Consider the following 17,581-nt stretch of genomic DNA (forward strand, 5'->3'; position numbering starts at 1 on the left):
CAAACAGACGACACTGAGACCGGCCACGGAGACACAGTATACTATAATTATATATATCCAGCATGAACGCTTATTTCGCTAGAATAATTCGCCTATAATCAGAGGTATTCAACCTACAGTACTCTCGGAAGAGTAATTCTCATACATTCTAAGAGAAAATCTTAAGAACTTTGACTATAATAAGGAAATATAAAGAAAAATGTTTATAAAGTTTGTGTGAGGAGTTGGGTTCCCACAAAATATAAAGGAACATTGCACATATAAGGCAACATATGGCTTTAAATAAAAATATAAAGTATTATATTATATATAAAGAAGGATACAAAAATGGTTTTACAAAAATCTCTCAGATGAAGATATATATGTACATATATTCGGAAGTACAAAATTTTCTGAAAACATATCTGCAAAGATCTGAAGGAGATGCTTTCAGGATTACATTGCAAAAAGGGTTGAATACCACTGGTCCGTATAATGTATTACAGGGAGCACCATGATAAACCCGTGCGCGCCTCTGTGTCCCACTTGGAAAAATGGATTAGCCATCTCGTGCACCCGGATTGACTTACACTAAACGTAAATGCAACAATTTCGATCGAGCATCGCGAAGGCCGAGATTCTGGACCTGCTCGCGAAATTCCCGCAAAATCAAGGTCGGCGAGACTTTGATTCCGGACAAGAGCGCAAATTCGACACGAGATTATAATAAAATATCACAGTTCCGAGTCTCTGAAGAGTCGCTCCTGAAAATCATGGCTCTCCCTTTATGCTACGATTCCGAGATAATGTGAATTCCTTCTTTTAATCATAAGAGACATCCTAGTTAACAACAATCCTATGCTCTATTGTAAGATTATCTATTTCGGAAACCGTAACGATTAATAGTATAATACGTAATCCATATACAACTCGCTAGGGATGCTGTAGACTGTATTTACTGACTGTTAAATGTTTCAGGTGAATACTGTATGTACTTATGTTACGCGTATAAATATATATGTAAATGGAAAAAGATTCAAGATGACATGTAGATGTAGCGTAACGCATGCCACGAAGAATAGCAATTGATTTCGGCGCTCGTCGAGAAAATAAAAGAAACGATGATGCGCATCGTGAAAATGAAATTTACAGAAGAGTAATGCATGATGCAAATCAACTTGATTCTTTGTGATTCATTGCTCTTGCCTTGAAATCGCCTCCGAAGGAAGATTATTATTTAAATCAGATTTTTTCAAACAGGTATCGAAAAAATATTTTGAAATCCTTTAATCCAAGTAATAATTCCATTTGAAAAAGTGCAAAAAAATAAACTTTTTTATAATGAAAGAATTATTATTGGAAGAAAAATACATTTTATATTAAAATCACAATTATGATTCGAACAGAAATTATATTTTTCGAATGAAACTAAACGTATATTATATACAAATTAAATCTTTAGAAAAATAACTTCAGAATAGAATCAATGAATCGCCAAGAATTACATAATAGTCAAATGTATCGCTAATATATAAAATATATAATGTGATAGAATAGAAAAAAATGTTTCGATGGACAAGTACATTCTAATATATTTCATGCACGTGAATATTTTAACGAACACCTGCATTTTATAGTATAATTTCAAGTAATTCATCCTTACTTGCAAATCCATTATTCTTGCGTACCATTCGAGGGGGATCAATCGATTAATTTTCGTCAAAGATTTGTCATGGAAGTATATTTCTCATATATCTCACTCTTAAAAATTAAGAATCTCAGGTAGTAACAAGTTAAAAGTCACCTGGAAAATAAATTACAATAACTAAATTTAATTTTTAAACTTAATATATTACTTTTATTCTAAAACATTATCTTAATATCATAATCGAGTCATTAAAAAAAATATAAGTTCAAAAAAATCTCATAACTTTGCTTGATCATGTTATCATTACTAGTTTGTAAAAGTTTTATACAATTGAATGCCAGTGTCCAGTGTCGTCAGTCATGAGAATTTTGTTCTGTTCGAATGACTCTTTCCCCCTCTTTATGAGTTATATAAAAATGAGATAAACGGCTGAATGTAACTATGAAGCTAAATGATGTGTATAGCGTTTTTCACCTGTAATCACTTCAATCTTTAATCAAAGTTATACCAGTATCAGTAACTTATCAATTCCAACATTAAGAGACTATTGACAAAAGACTCGGCAAATGACATCATGCAAGTACAAAAAGTAGAAAAAATCGCAAAAAACGCAATTAATCGCGGTTACAGCGTGAAACATATCGCGATCCAAGTTGCATAGTCTAAGCATTCGTAAAAAATCTTACTTGACATCATCCTTATGAGACTGAAGGATCAAACAAAGAAGTGATTTGTTTTGCTCGCTCGACAGATACATTTTTTTCAGTAAAGTTAACTAGTGAACAAAGAACGCATCGCAAAAAACGGCTATTGACAGCCAAGTTAAAATATTCTGAACAGCTTAACAAATTGCACGGTTCAATGTTAATTAGGGTGATTACACTTATCCTTCTTGATTATCTTGTATATCAATAACGCAAACTACTCCAGTAATCCTCACAATTCAAAAACATATCTTCTTAATATATCTCAATATTTGTGACTAAATATTTACATCGATGCGTTTTACAGCTTCAGTCTATTAAGCTTCAGAGCCGCGGCTTTGCGATAATTTCCTCGCTCTTCATTATCCTTAACCTAGGATTACCCTTAGACATGTTGCTTCTTTATTGAGCGGGTGGCTGAGGCTCACTCGACATATTCGGATTCGGATACGGCAGAAAAGAATAGTTAGGATAGGGCGGCGGAGGATGCGGGAACGGCGAATAATAATTAGGAGGATGTGAGGAAGGAGGAGCGTATCCTCTGTGCATGTAAGGATCCGTCGAAGGTGGCGGACCATGAAACGCTGAATACATGCGAGCGTAATCCGTGTTGTAGCTCGGTCCACCGTATGCTGGATAACCGGGTGCACCTGCAAATTAATTTCGCCTTTAGTATTTTTATTTTTCTTAATAAATATAAACAAAAGAGAGCAACAATGCATTTCTTTAAAATATAAAAATTTCTTTAAAATAGAAAGATATTGTAAAAAATATACAAATCTAATATGAGATATATAAACAGATGATAAACCTTACTTTTTGTCTTATTTTACTTAAAAATGTAAGATTCTCACCACCTGGAGGATACGCTGCGGATGAACCAGGCGCCGGTGGATAATGCTGCGAGTATGGATCGTACGGACCCGGTGGATACGGACCCGGATATCGCGTGCTAGTTGGATGACTAAACGCGGTAGGTATATGCGCAGTCTCATCTCTACTCAAGGAGGCCACCGTGGTGGTCACGGCTATTGCGGTATCCGTACCCTTAGACTCCGTTGCGGAGTTACTCGTTAGCGGTTTGGCAGTAATGCTTGATACTTGCGAAGAATAAGCGGTAGGCACGTTCATTACGTTCCTCTCGTCCGTAGGCTTTCCTAGATCCGGCTGAGGCTTCGTCGTGTCTATTGGCAGTCTGCTGCTGGGATTCGCCGTATGTGGTGGAACGCTGGGAAAGTAAGTCCCGTAAGGATTAGATAGCGACCGAGATCGTGGATCACTGTAATCGTAGTATCTCGGATATTGGGCGTAAGGATATCCTTGGGGTATCGGCGTTGTTGGGTCTCCCTGAATCATATTATCTCGCATATTCGGAATCGTCTCGGCGCTCTTCGGAGAAGTAATATTAGTGTTGGTGCATACTGAGACAGTCGATGATGCGACGACGGGTGATTCAACATTGTTTTTATGTGTTTCCGGAGCTCTTACAGGTACAGATAGTACAGGCGGCATCGACGACATCGATGGCATTGATGACACTGACGGCATCGATGGCACCGACGGTATCGCCGGCACCGGCGGCATCGATGGTACCGACGACATCGACATGCTCGATGCTATTGACATGCTTGATGGCATAGTTGACGACATGCTCGATGATATGCTCGATGGCACGTTCGATGACATACTTGACGGTACACTTGAAGGCATACTTGACGGTATTGACATGCTTGATGTTACTGGAATATTCGGCAACACCGACATAGTTGATGGTACCGGCCCGGCTGACGGCACTGGTGACGGTATTAACAGAGATGATGGAATCGATCCAGGAGTGCCCACGTGCGTTTGTGTCGCGACCTGTGGCGTCACCTGCGGCGATTCCTCGATGATAATATCGTCATTGGAAGTGTCTCGCTTTTCTGTCTGGCTGTGAAAAGACCGACCATAATTCGTTAATGTGTCTGGCTTGGGAGGCTCCTTCTCTGGTGGTGAACATTGCTTGTCGACAGTCGACGGCAGTTCCGATTCAGGTTGGTCGTGTTGTGTTTGCACGCTTTGCACTAAGGAAACAGTATCGGGTGTATAAACTTGAGTGCCTTCTTCGGAAGATTTTGGCAAAGACGTGTCTGTATCCGAATTGGTGGTACGAGTATGATTAGATGGACTGTATTCGGTGTTCGAGCTCACTTCAGCCACTACATCTTCCAATCTAACTTCCTCAACTCGTTGCTCAGTTCTTAGTTGACCATCGGATGAATTAGAATTGTCTCCGAGCGTAGAATGATCCACCGGTTCTTGTTTTACTTTCGGTAACCTCGACAGAGAAACCTGGTTAGTCAAGTTTACTTGACTCAGATAAGGTTTGGCAGCCGCTGTAGCGACTGGTTTCGGTCTCTTAGAAATTTCTTTATCGCCGAATGGCTTATAACCCGAAGCCGGTGATGGCTTATTGGGCAGTCGATTACCAGTCTGGTTACTCGAAGATGATTTGGGTATTATAGAAATGGCAGAGTTATTTCGTAAAGGGAAGCCAACTTCAGGTTTAGAATTTCTCTGTATCATCGAGGAAACACCTGCCAAACATAAAATGTCAAATTTTCAAATGATACAATGCTTATATATACAAATATAATACAATATATAATAAATTAGTCATCAATAATATATTAATTCACCTTTCTTTGGCTCCTCCTCTCGCTTTTGCTGATTCAATTTAAGCGCAGTGCGAATTGCTATAATTTTGCCAGATTCAAGCTGCATGTAAATGCCTTTCGGACTCTTCAACACCATTACTCGTTGCCCCGCTTTTAAAACAATACTTCCTTTGTCTGGAGAATTAGTCGGAATAACTACATCCAAAGGTAGTGTCATCTCTTGCGCGCTCATTCCTTGTCTTTGCCACACCTCTGCTGGAATCCATCTGCTACCAGTTACATTCCGTGGACCTAATCCTTCAGCGCCTCGCTGTTGCATCGGTCTCACAGAAGCAACGGGTTTCGGTGTAGTGCCTCCTCCATCACCGCCGCGAATCGCTCTGATTTGTAATCCACCTGCTGAAATAAATAATCGCAATATATATAGTTAGCTTTTAATTTATAATTTTATAAATTAATTTATAATTTATAATTTTTTGCATATATAAATTATACCTCGTGTGGCTGTATTTCCTGGAACATAGTTATAACTCGGTCTCGAACAATTAGCTGCCATCTTCTCAAGCTCATAGCCGCGACGAGCCAATCGCTTCTCAGCCTGGCTAAGTTTTTTATCTTTTCGATCAACGAGCAAACTCTCGTGATGAAATGGTTGCTTGGTTAATAATGAGGAATGGCGTTCTAGAACGCAATGCATAACTTCGTCCGTGTAACTATCCTTAGTTTGCGAGAAATCTTGTACTTGGCTATCCTCTTCCCAATCCCATGACAATGTCGTCGCCTCTTTTAGCGAGAGATGCGCATCAGGATTGCACTGATCGACTACCCGATCCGCCATTCCTTGCTTGCTAATCTGTCGATCGTAGATCTTCCTTTCCAAACAATTATCAGTAACTAATCGATAAACGAAACACGGCTTTTGCTGACCGTATCTGTAAACTCTACACACTGCTTGCGTATCGTGGCACGGGTTCCAAGAAGCATCGAATACGATCGCGCGATTCGCACCGACGAGATTAATACCTAATGAACCAGCCCGTGTCGAAACTAGAAATAGATGAATCTTTGGATTATTGTTAAATTCGTTGATGAGTTTTTCACGCTCTAAAGCACTGGTGCTTCCATCTAATCTATAATAATTCACGTTCTTAATCCAAGCGTCAGTCTGGCCGTCTGGATGTTTTACGCTATTTCGTGCTAAAAAGTCTTCTATGAGATTCAACGTAAACAATGACTGCGAGAATGCAAGCACACGATCTCCCAGTTTGATAGCTTCCTCAAGGATGCAAAGGAAGATCACCATTTTCCCGGACGCGTCTATCAACCCGGGTATATAGTTCTTCATTAATTCTGTCGCCTGCAACAAAATTAGTTATAGTATCACACACACATATTGAAAGATATAAAATAATAATTCATGCTTATCCAAAATCAAACAAAAATTTATATTAATAAAAATATAAAATAAATAATATACATAAATATATACATATATAATTGTTTAAAAATTAAATAATTTATATATATATATATATATATATATATATATATATACTATAAAACAATTATTTAATTTTTAAACAATTTTTTAATTCATAATGTATTATATAAAATAAGCGAAATATATTCTAGTAATATTAATATACCCAGTCATATGGAATTCCGGGATCTTCTTTCCCAATAGGAGAACTCTTGCAATCTTTTTCCTCGTCTTTCGTGAGAATCTCATCATCAGATTTATCTTCTTTATCCTTTTCCAATTGATCTTCTTTTTCTCTCTCTTCCTCCTTTAATAATTCGCTTTGATTCAATCGAGGACTGTTCGTTGAATTAATTCCCTGTCCTGATTGTCTGGGTGCAGGAGTTGCCGAACTCTGACGATTCGATTCTGCGGTATAATTCAACGTACCAGTAAAATTACTCGGATGCATCGGTTGACTTTGTACGCCAATACTAGATGTCATATCTTTATTGTTTTTATCGCATGGTGGAGGATGAGTACTGGACTGCTGAGAAGTTTTCGCGGATTCATCAGACCGTGAGTTCATGTCCGAATTGTGATTAGTGTAATCGTACGATTGATTCGGATAATTTTGCGGTGGAAAGTAATTGTTCTGATAACGATTCACACCCGGGTTCATCTGATCTCTATAATACGAATCGTTGCACTGCTGATCCGATCGGAACGTTTGCGGATAATTACGTTGCCAATAGGGATCATCCGCATTCTTTATCTGTCCGAGCGACGTCGCCGAGTTTGAGCCATCCGATGAATAACTTGACATAACGGAGTTCTGTGTCTGCGGTTGATTGGCAGTATAGTTATTGCCGGAATTGCTAGCAGTACTTGCACTCGAGCGATCATTTGAAAACTCATTCGCAGTTGGAGCGTAACCTTGCGTTTGCTGCGACACCGCTGTCACGTCCGATCTGGAGTAAAGTTGATCATTCGGACCTATTGAGGGATTGGATTGTTGTTGTTGATTCGGTGGATATTGGGTCATAGTCTGATTCTGAGCCATTTGCGTCTGCTGTGCAGTGCCGTATCGATGAGCAGCAGGAATCTGCGATATCGGACCAGGATGATTTGACGAATACCCAGAGTGAGTCTGATTAGGTGGCACTGGACTCTGCTGACTCTGCTGATTCTGCTGAGGATATGACGTCGTCTGATTAGAAGCTGCTGCTTGAGACACCATATGATGTCCGTACCCTGCGTGGACTGCGTTCTGTGGATTCGATGCTGAACCTTGCTGATCCGGAGGATATCTATGCGTCTGATTCTGAGTGTTGACATTTGACGCGGGTTGATTAGCCGGATAATTGGACTGATTTTGCGGCACGTTTATTTGACCCTGTGGTGCTGGGGTATAGCCACGCATTGAACTCTGCGTTACAGGTCCTTGATTCGGTTGATTCGGCTGTATATAACCGTGAGATGAAGCCTGTGGCATCGGAGTTGTTGTTGCCTGATTGAACGCATGCTGCGGAGTTTGTGGCGGAGTTGGATTTACCTGCGTAGGATAGGCATGTGATTGACCTTGAAGGGGCATACCTTGAGGCTGCTGGCCGGTGTATGAATGAGATTGAGTCTGCAAGCTTAGATTCTGTTGATTCTGTTGGTTCGGCGAGAAGCCTCGATTTTGACCGGGTGGAGTATTTTGACCTTGCTGCGACGGCAGCAGATAGCCAGTCTGAGTTTGATTTTGAGTTGGAGGTTGACCTTGTGGTACAGAATAACCCATTGTTGTGTTCTGTAGTGGTTGCGCATCATTTCGTGGATATATCGGATTCGTCTGAGCCGGTGTCGGCGTGTAATTTTGATTTTGATTCGTGGTGTATGATGAGTAATCTGTTATCGGCATATTCGTAGATTGATTCGGCATTTGAGTCTGAAAAGATGGCTGATTGGGGACTTGGGAATAATTGTTAGGCCCTTGATTCAAATTCGGTGTATAATTACGTTGCTGATCCTGATAAGGATAACTTTGTCGTGAAAACATTCCCGGTGCCTCGTAATTGTTTCCTTGATTTTGATCCGATCTGAAGTCAGATCCAGCCGCTGTACCACCGTACCTCTGATTCGTCGGTTGCTCATTCGATTGCATGTAATTTTGTGATTGATTGGCGTATCCCTGTGATGTATTGTAGCCCGATGTTTGAGTATATGATTGAAAAGGTTGATTACCATATCTCTGTTGTCCTTGATTATTATAAAACTCTCCATGATTATATTCTCCGTGATTGTTATTATCATTCCTATAGTATGTGCTTTGATCGTTCGGACGGTAGTTCTGATAATTATGAGGAGGATAAGATCCCTGCTGCATAGAGTTGGAGTATCCCGAATTGGAAACCGGCATGGGATAATTAGTATAATTATTTTGCTTCGGTGTACTATGTGCAGCTTCAGTTTCTGCATTATCATTGCTGGATGATGAAGAAGCGTTCGGTTGTACGCTAGCCGCGGGTTTGTTCTTTATCGTCGTACCTTTCTTGGATTTCTTCGATTCGCCTTTTGACTGACGCGCTTTAGATTTCTTGCCACCTGCCGTAGCTTTCTCTCCAATCGTCTCTTCCAAATCCAAATCATCCTCCTCGTTCGCCTGACGTTTGCGAAGAAAATGATATAGAATATCTGGATGATTCCAGATCTTGCAACACACGGCAAAAGCTTTTAATGGATTCGGCACCGCGCGCGTTTTCACTACTTGATTCATGAATGTATCATATAATTTACGCTGATGAGGCGTCATTCTAATAAGCAGGATATATTCTTCCTTGCGCGGTAATGACATCTGCAATACGGAGTGAGATCTTCTCTGTACAAAACCTTCCAATAAAGCATGCAAAACATGCGCGCGATATCGCATCAAGCGTATATCCTGCGGTGTGGAATCGATACATTGGCCATTCTGTATCGGTCTCTCAAACATATTACAAAATTCGCTCTTAGTGCCCAGATAATTTGGTCTTACAAAATCTACCATACACCAATATTCTAAAAGATTATTCTGCAACGGATAACCGGTCAGGACAATCCTACGTTTCGTGCGCATCTGCTTCAATGCCATACTGATGCTAGCGTGTGAGTTCTTAATGCGATGACCTTCATCGCAGATTACTAAATCCGGTCCAGGATTCACAAGAGCTGTGTGCATTTCGTCCAACAGGCCTTTGTTCTTATCTTCTTCTTCTACGTCTACGGTATCCTTGAAAGGTTGACCGCGTTTTCGTTTCGCCTTATTGGGCTTCTTCAAAGATAATTGTCTGTACAATTCGTAGCCTATCAGCAGAACGCCACCAGTCGACTGCCATTCTTGGATCACCTTCGCTCTCGCTGTCATGGTTTTATGCGAATCATTTAGAATATGCAAGCCAAAGTGTCTAGGACGTACTTCCATGCCAATGGGCGTGTTTACACTGTATGGCGTCTTTACTTTCTCAATTGTTTCCTTCTTTTCCTCCGTCAACTCTTCCTTCGTTGTCGATGTACTCTCTTCTTTCTTAATCGTTTCTTCTGGTTCCTTCTTCACATTCACCTCCGCATTCTGAGACGGCTGCATTCCTCCTGACAGCATGTTTTCTCTCTTCGATTCTTGTTCCAATTCATGTTGATTAGTCTGACTGCCGTAACTCGCAAAAGTGCTAGAAGCGTTGTAGTTTGGATACATCGAGGTAGAATGATGATCACCCATGCCCGGATACATCGCCGCCACATTTCGATTCTCCATATCAGGATACATAGAATTACCCTGCGATCGATTCTCCATACCAGGATACATAACACCAATAGCTTGATGCTCCATGCCGAATTTTGGTCCCGTTATATTCTGTCCGGGCGGCATGCTATGGCAATTCATTCCTGGATCAGACTTCATTGGATCAGAGAAATTAGGAAGCGGATTCGGATTCGCGTTGTACAACGGATTCTGCGGTACCTCGCCCTGATGATAATTCGGTGGCATATGCGGCGCACGCGGCTCACTCATATTCTTATTCATCATAGGATCCTGCATATAACCTCCTGACATTATGTTACGCGGTTCATAACCATGATGAGGATTCACATAAGGATTCTCCGGCATAATATTCATCGGTTGTTGTGATGCAGCAACGGTGTCTTGACCGAAACGATGCGCAGATTCTGTGCTGATAGGCCGAGACATATTCGACATATCGCTTTGATTACCGCAACTTTCTTCTTTCATCTCGTGCTTCATATCCATTCCGGGTTCCATCTTGACATTTGTAGCCTTAGATTCTTTCTCGGCAGTAATGGCAGGATCTTCATACGGCAACCACATGTTAAATTCCGCCAGCCAATTCTGGAGCGTATTTATAGGCATGATGCAGAGAACAGTCTTGGCAGTGGTGCATCGAAAAAAAATGTCACAAAAACTAGCGATCTGGAGGGTTTTGCCCAAACCCATACTATGGGCGAGGATACAGCCAAAACCGCTACTAGTTTTGTACCTCTCAATAGTCTCGATAATGTTGTCAAAAAGAAAGCGTATACCGCCGATCTGATGCGGCTTGATGATGCGGGCCACTTGTGGTGCCAAGAATACGTCCGGTTCGGTCTCAGGATGGCCAACATTTATTAATACCCGTCCATGCTCATCCGGAACATTGTACCGATCATTGGTGTGCATGCCGGAATTAGATGGATCGTCCTCGTTGTCAGTTTCCTCTTCACCGCTGGGATCACTCAGGACTATACAATCATCGTCCGAACTCTCACTCGAACTGGATATCGTTACTACATCTTTACCTTTGGGCGGCCTTTGATACTTGGGTACGCCAGGCGTTTTTCGCATCGCATGTATTTGCTTTTCGCGTATCATCTCCTCAGCTTCTACATCAGACATCTCGGAGTCGGAATAATACTCCACACGGTCCATCGGTTCTTTCTTAGGCACCACTGGCGATATACTCACAGATGGTGTCATCATACGAATTCTTTGATGCAGCATATTGGGCGCACCTGAGCGATTTGGAACCCGCGAGATGGATGTTTGTGCTCCTTGGTAGCCGCCTCTGCCTTTCTGCCAACGCATCCCACTGTCCACCGATCTCCTTTGAATCTGTCCCGCTTGCATCCCGGCTGCCTGAGTGGTTTGAACACCGGTACCAGAGCCAGAATTCACTTTCAAAAGCACGGTGTTCGGCAAACGAACCTGGGTGGACGACGTAGTTGACGATGACGACGACGGAGAAGACGATTGCGAGATCATAGTGGTGCCAGCCTGATTTTGCTTTGCTTGTAAAAGGCTGATAACGCGTGTCTGCGTTTTATTGCTTTGCGCCCGGTTGATCGCTATTTGACGCTGCACCTCGCGGATGATTCTCTGTTGTTCCTGCACTCGCCTGAGACGTTCCATTTCCTGTCTTTGAGCGGAAAGCGTAGCCTCGTCAAGTTGCGCCTCGTCCATCACTTCCCGGATGTTTCTTCGCATGTTGGCTAATTTCTTTTCCGACTTTAACTCGCATTCTGATGAGTTGCCCTCTGTACTATCCTCCTTTTTCGCTTTTTTCTTCGCGCTGTCGGAATGATCGGAATCGGCATGTCTCTTGTTACTATCAGCGCCTTCCTCCCCCGCGGACTGTCCATCCGCTTTTTCATTATCCATGCTCTCCTCATCCTCCGAATCTTTCGATATCGGTTTTCCTAGTAAATCAGCCTCGGATACTTCCTGGCCTTCTATGGGCGCTCCTTTTGATAATACAAAGATAAAATAATTAAAATTTAATAATGTAATGCGATAAAGATATAATTTCACAATTTATCTCATTAAATATTTATTTATTATATCATGCTGTGTCATATTATATCACACTATTATAATGCATGCATACATACACCCACCAAAAACTATTATAAAAAATTTAAAAAACTATAATATTAAAAAGATTTGAAAGAGAAACATAATTATTTCTATTTTATAATTTATAAAAAGTAATACTGAGCACATATTTTTGGAACTCTTTGAAAGTTTGAATCTAGACTTATAATTTAAACTATTAATAATTAACTAAATCGATTTAATTATAATATAAAATTAGATTAAGTTAAAATAAATTTTTTCTATATTTTATTCTATTGATTAAGTTTAATGCTAATTATTTAAGTAATAAACTTTAATTAGAGTCATTAAATACAAAATCGTAAAATACTTACAATAATTTAATAAATAATAATAATAACAAATCTTATCATAATATAATATTTTAAATTAAATATGTTCAAATTGCAAGTGTATACTGATCTACATTTTTATGAGACCAACCTTCCAATGGCAAAGTATCCAAGATATTAACTTGTTCTTCATCATCCTCTTCTTGAGATGGATGATGTTGCTGCCTGTCTGAATCTATTCTAACACCGATCTGCGAGTCAATCGTTTCGTCCAGATCCATATCATCCCCCGAACCTTCGGAGCGTATCTCTTCTATTTCCTCGGATTGTAAAGCGTCGAGTTTCTTTTCCTGCTCTCCGTCTGTTGTTTCACCACTCGACTCATCCGAACTTTCATCATTCGCCGTCTGCGGTTCCGCATTCATGTTTGCACCAGTTGTAGTCTCATTCGTCATCATATTCGTTTCAATGGGCTTAGAGCCTCCGCGAGGAGTCACACGTTCGATTGTGACGTCCCCGATGCGTGTCAAAAAACTGTCCAGACTATTAGACATGGTGTGCACTGTCCATTAAGTCACAATGTATATCTTATTGATACATATCATATCATGGAATATCTCACACACATTTAAACATGATACTAATATCTATTGAGTTTAACACTCTCTTTACATGTCATTTAACACATTTCTTCTTTCCTGTAATAATATATAATCTTAATATCTATTATTTTATCAGATACATTAGTAAGAAACTGCCACTTGTTGACAAAGAGACAAGATATCAAATAATAAAATCTCTTAATCACAAAATTCTTACTATTTAATATTGTAGAAGCATGATATAAAATGAAATAATCCTATGAGAAAATATTTCTCAGAAAAAAAGATCAAAATTTTTAAAATAATAAAATGTTTTTTGTTTAATTCTATCAGTAACTTAAGCTTTACACAATATTGGAACGTATGTAAATAATTCAATAATACCATTGAAAAATACAAGTTTATATAAAAATATACAATAAACTTTATTTTGTCTAATAAAATAAACGATTCTATTAAATTAAATGTTTTAACTGAATATATTTGATAGCAGTAAAAATATATTTTCCTCAGTAAAAATTAACTTATATTTGTAAACAAAACAAGACATATGTAAAATTTAAAAAATATCCTAGAATATTCTATTTCAATTCGCAATGTAAAATGATATATTTATATATTAAGATATACATGTAAAAGTATGCAACAGTACTCACATAAATGTGACTTTTTAGGATCTTTTGGAAAATGCTGGTCAGCATTAGATATTAAATTTATCTCACAGAAAAAAACTTTGTAATCTCTCAGAATATTTCAATCTCTCAAAGTATTTAGCTAACTCGTAACATTCACTCACATATGAGAAAAAATTCTACATGCCAATAGCATCCGATAAATCTATGGAACACCAAGAGAGAACATTGAGAGATTTGCCAAGCGTAAATCTCACAGAATCTTTGTTTCAGAATCAATGTTTCAAGAATCACATAGTATGCAAAGACATACACACAATTTTTTACTCGACAGAGTATCCTCTCACAGCTTCCTTAGAAACTGACTGACCGCACTGTTCCTCAAACAAAAGACTCAGTCTAGGAACGATATCGCACACGTGAATCATATAATCTAAACATCCCGTTCGCGTATAGGGCACGCATAATCCACAGGTCCAGGATAACGGCCACGGTGACGATGACGGTGAGTAGCTGTCAAATGTAATCGCGAGGGGAAAAACAGAAGATAAGGGAATAGGCCAGAATGTTTGTTTACGTGTTTACACGATGAGTCCCCACTCGACCGTCCTTCCGTCTATCACCGCCTCGTCGTAGACGCGTCCCGGCGTTTCCGCTCACTCTCTCTCTTGCTTCACCTTCCTTGTCGATCCACCGCTTGATCGGCGATCACGCGCGCGCGACAGACGCCATGGCCGGCTCTGGCTCGCGCGTCCGATCCTCGCTCGTCGAGCGCTCTCGTAGCCGACGTAGAGCGACGTCACGGCGCCGTCGTTCCCCCGCGTGCAACGAGCTCGGTCGCAGCACCGGGTCGCGCTTCCATGCCAGTTCCCCAGGCAGGAGAGGGAGGAGGAGGCGAGGAGCCCGTCCGCGTCGCGCCGTCTCGCACCTCACCTCACCACGCCGTGTTCGCCGTCGTTCCCCGCGCACAACCACGCTTAGGTTAATGCCGAGTACCACTGCGATTACCGCGCGCTGCTCCCGAACTCCCGAGGGGCCCGATCCTCACGCGAGCACCCCGCGCGAAGCGTCGACGGCGCCCCGTGGCATTTTTTTTTCTCTCTTACCCTCACGCGTTCCTGCCCGACAGCGTACTCCGCTCGGCGAACGCCATCTTGACTGCACCACCGTCGTTGCACATCCGCCACGAATAAGCGCGCGAATGATGGCCCGCGGGATGCTGGCTGATCCAGGAACTAGGCGGGCGGTGTAGATGCGGCTCCGTCGAAGGACCGTATCGTACAGCAGGTTGTCGGGTGGAAAAATTCTATATTTTTTGTTACCCCTGGAAATATGTTTCTTTTCTAAGTACGAGTGAGATTTATTATTGCTTCAATATTGCTAGACATTTTTAAATGCAGCCTCTCGAGTTACACTCGGATCGTGATTTATCATTTACCGTGAAGCGACAAGGTCGCTAAGAGCATGGGACTTTCTAATCTTTCCGTTTGTTACATTATCGATGGTCTTCCATCACTGAAAACCGCGCATGTTTAAATATTCGATTAAAGCAATTATTCATTTGCGCATGCTATTTTTAGCGCGTTATGTATTTTTTTATCAGTATTAAAATATTATATTGAGGAAGGTCATATGATCAATATGTTAAAAATTCTTATTGATAGGAAAGATCTTCCTTTCTTGTTCAAAATTAAATTAAATAAACTTATTATTTTATATAACTTGAATCACTCTTATTTATGATTTAAGTTATATTAAAATGACAAAAAAGCATCTCAATTCTCTTCCTAAAGCTGCTATTGACAATTGGAAAAAGAAAGATAATTTATATCAATATATATCTCTTAATTTTCTTAAATAAAATAAAATGCATATATACATTATATTACAAATGACTTATAGTAAAGTAATTGCGTATTTAAAAAATTGACGCATATTACATACATACACACATATGCTCGCAGGTACATGTGTGTATGTAAGTATATTAAAAATTGTTCTATAAGGTTTCACTTAAATATCTTATCTAAACTTCTTAAAAAATTTGAATTTCTTTTTGTCTCAAAGATTACATACCTAACATTACTACTAAGTACTAAATGTGACTGTATAATTATAACAGACTTATTTCCACACAAGTTCAAGATTATTTTTTAATAGAACTATATTGTATGTATGTGTATACATTTAAGATATTAATAAATGATAATAAATATTGTTTTACAATCAATGCCACATTTAGTACATTAAAGAACATTTTGTTTATAAAACACATAGCTTATATTTGAAAAATAATACTTGTGTAACAATCTTAAAAATGCGACAAAAATTTTATCACTTATATATATGGAAATCTTACATAAATATATGTCTGACAATTCTTTAATTTGCATTTTCACAGGCATCAATCCAATCGTTATATACATCTAAAGGTTCCGATAATAAATTTATTGTCGTTTGAAAATCCTCCAAGCATACTCTGCAAGTTATCCTGGCAGTACTCTTCGACTTATCCCTGAAATCACAAAGAATATTTTGTTAATAAAAAAATATTAATTTAAGTTTATCAGTAAATTTATTATATTATTTTATCAAATTAATGAATCAAAGATTCATATAATTAAAGTGACAAAGTAAACCTGATTCTCTCTAGGAGCTAAATTGACTTTAATTATTTTATACGTTATAATTATCAAGGAAATATCAAGAAAACTTAATCGAATGTTATTAAAATCAACTATAAACTTAATCGAGTGTTATTAAAATGCAACATTTGTGCTGTAAATTCGACACATATACGCGAGTTATCCACATACATCTTAACGTCGCACGATTTCTCGTGATTGCAAAACGGGCAATTGAATTGTGTGTCCAACGGTTGAATAGCCTTCTTTTTGCTAGGTGGTTTTCGTTTACTCTTGCGTCGACCCATCTCGTCCCAATCGCTCGAAACTATACGTATTTCGATCGGACGAAACCGATAATCCGATAATCTCTCCGTCGTGTCTCACTAGGTTATGTTTAGGAAGCGAGCCGCGTTGTTAGGTTAGGTCGATCTTTTTCGCGTATCGGCGATATCATTAATCAAGCGCAAAGCTTATTATTGGATTATAGAATCCTATATGTCTTCCTTAACGTAAAACTATTTAATTTTTGCAACCACTGTTTTAATCCATTTTGTTTTTCTCTTCAAGATTTTAGCGCCTACATTTTCGTATATATACGCGTCAGTGATTTACCATCACTGCAACGCGCATGCGCAAAATCAATTTCGCTGCGGTCGGGAAGACACTCTGAAGCGTTTGATTGACCAATCAGGAGAAAAGGAGTAAAGATTTCTGTAACCTGATTGGTCAATCAAACGTTTCAAAGCATCCAGAGCGTATTTCCGATCATAATCTTAAAGGTACTTTTACATCGTGCGACGAATTTTTTTTTTTTGATTGGTTATCATATAAGGAATTCCTAGAAACTTTAGAAATATTCTTCTCTCGAGTCAAGTTACATTTTGACATATGAATGTCGTCCTCAAACACGTTTCTGTTCGATCTCCAGTTTTCCATTAATTCGTATATTTTGGGGGAATTTTTAATTGTTAAGCAATATTTAATATTTTGAAATCAAAATACAAAGAATAGTAAGATTTTTTCTATAATTTATGTCCTTGATTACATAAGTAAATTTTATTTTATATCTTATATTTAATTTTATAATACATAA

General features: G+C 39.3%; 2 protein-coding genes across 6 annotated transcripts; both read right to left on the reverse strand.

Annotated features, from left to right (window-relative positions):
- Positions 1 to 1,456: 1,456 nt before the first annotated feature.
- Positions 1,457 to 15,174, reverse strand: LOC105251945. Of its 5 annotated transcripts, none has more exons than XR_002192584.2 (8): positions 13,886 to 15,173; positions 12,779 to 13,325; positions 6,635 to 12,204; positions 5,484 to 6,345; positions 5,010 to 5,387; positions 3,186 to 4,907; positions 2,622 to 2,981; positions 1,457 to 1,783 (listed from the first exon to the last, which is right to left on the reverse strand). XR_002192584.2 is itself a non-coding variant. In XM_011259080.3 (8 exons), exons 2-7 carry the CDS (start codon positions 13,179 to 13,181, stop codon positions 2,734 to 2,736), a joined length of 9,183 nt encoding a protein of 3,060 aa, XP_011257382.1. In that variant the 5' UTR covers positions 13,182 to 13,325; positions 13,886 to 15,173; the 3' UTR covers positions 1,457 to 1,783; positions 2,715 to 2,733. The 5 variants fall into 5 exon arrangements, 4 of the variants coding, with proteins under 4 accessions (XP_011257382.1, XP_011257383.1, XP_025268678.1 ...); XM_011259080.3 differs by having other exon boundaries at positions 2,715 to 2,981; XM_011259081.3 differs by lacking the exon at positions 1,457 to 1,783 and having other exon boundaries at positions 1,875 to 2,981; positions 3,189 to 4,907; positions 13,886 to 15,174.
- A 918-nt stretch (positions 15,175 to 16,092) lies between these two features.
- LOC105251946 (transcription elongation factor 1 homolog) lies at positions 16,093 to 17,096 on the reverse strand. The gene is made up of 2 exons (XM_011259082.3): positions 16,678 to 17,096; positions 16,093 to 16,376 (listed from the first exon to the last, which is right to left on the reverse strand). Exons 1-2 carry the CDS (start codon positions 16,791 to 16,793, stop codon positions 16,244 to 16,246), a joined length of 249 nt encoding a protein of 82 aa, XP_011257384.1. The 5' UTR covers positions 16,794 to 17,096; the 3' UTR covers positions 16,093 to 16,243.
- Between the last annotated feature and the right edge of the window lie 485 nt (positions 17,097 to 17,581).

This window comes from Camponotus floridanus, unplaced genomic scaffold (assembly GCF_003227725.1).
Source record: "Camponotus floridanus strain SB8 unplaced genomic scaffold, Cflo_v7.5 scaffold59, whole genome shotgun sequence".
NCBI classification, from domain to species: Eukaryota; Metazoa; Arthropoda; class Insecta; order Hymenoptera; family Formicidae; genus Camponotus; species Camponotus floridanus.

Excerpts from the sequence above, each read along its gene's own strand:
- LOC105251945 (XM_011259080.3), bottom strand. The coding sequence starts at position 13,181 with ATGTCTAATAGTCTGGACAGTTTTTTGACACGCATCGGGGACGTCACA. Across the intron at positions 6,346-6,634 it reads CCGGAATTCCATATGACTGG|GCGACAGAATTAATGAAGAA; the intron begins GTATATTAATAT and ends ATTTTGTTGCAG. Across the intron at positions 4,908-5,009 it reads AGAGGAGGAGCCAAAGAAAG|GTGTTTCCTCGATGATACAG; the intron begins GTGAATTAATAT and ends TATGTTTGGCAG.
- LOC105251946 (XM_011259082.3), bottom strand. The coding sequence starts at position 16,793 with ATGGGTCGACGCAAGAGTAAACGAAAACCACCTAGCAAAAAGAAGGCT. Across the intron at positions 16,377-16,677 it reads AAATCGTGCGACGTTAAGAT|GGATAAGTCGAAGAGTACTG; the intron begins GTATGTGGATAA and ends TTGTGATTTCAG.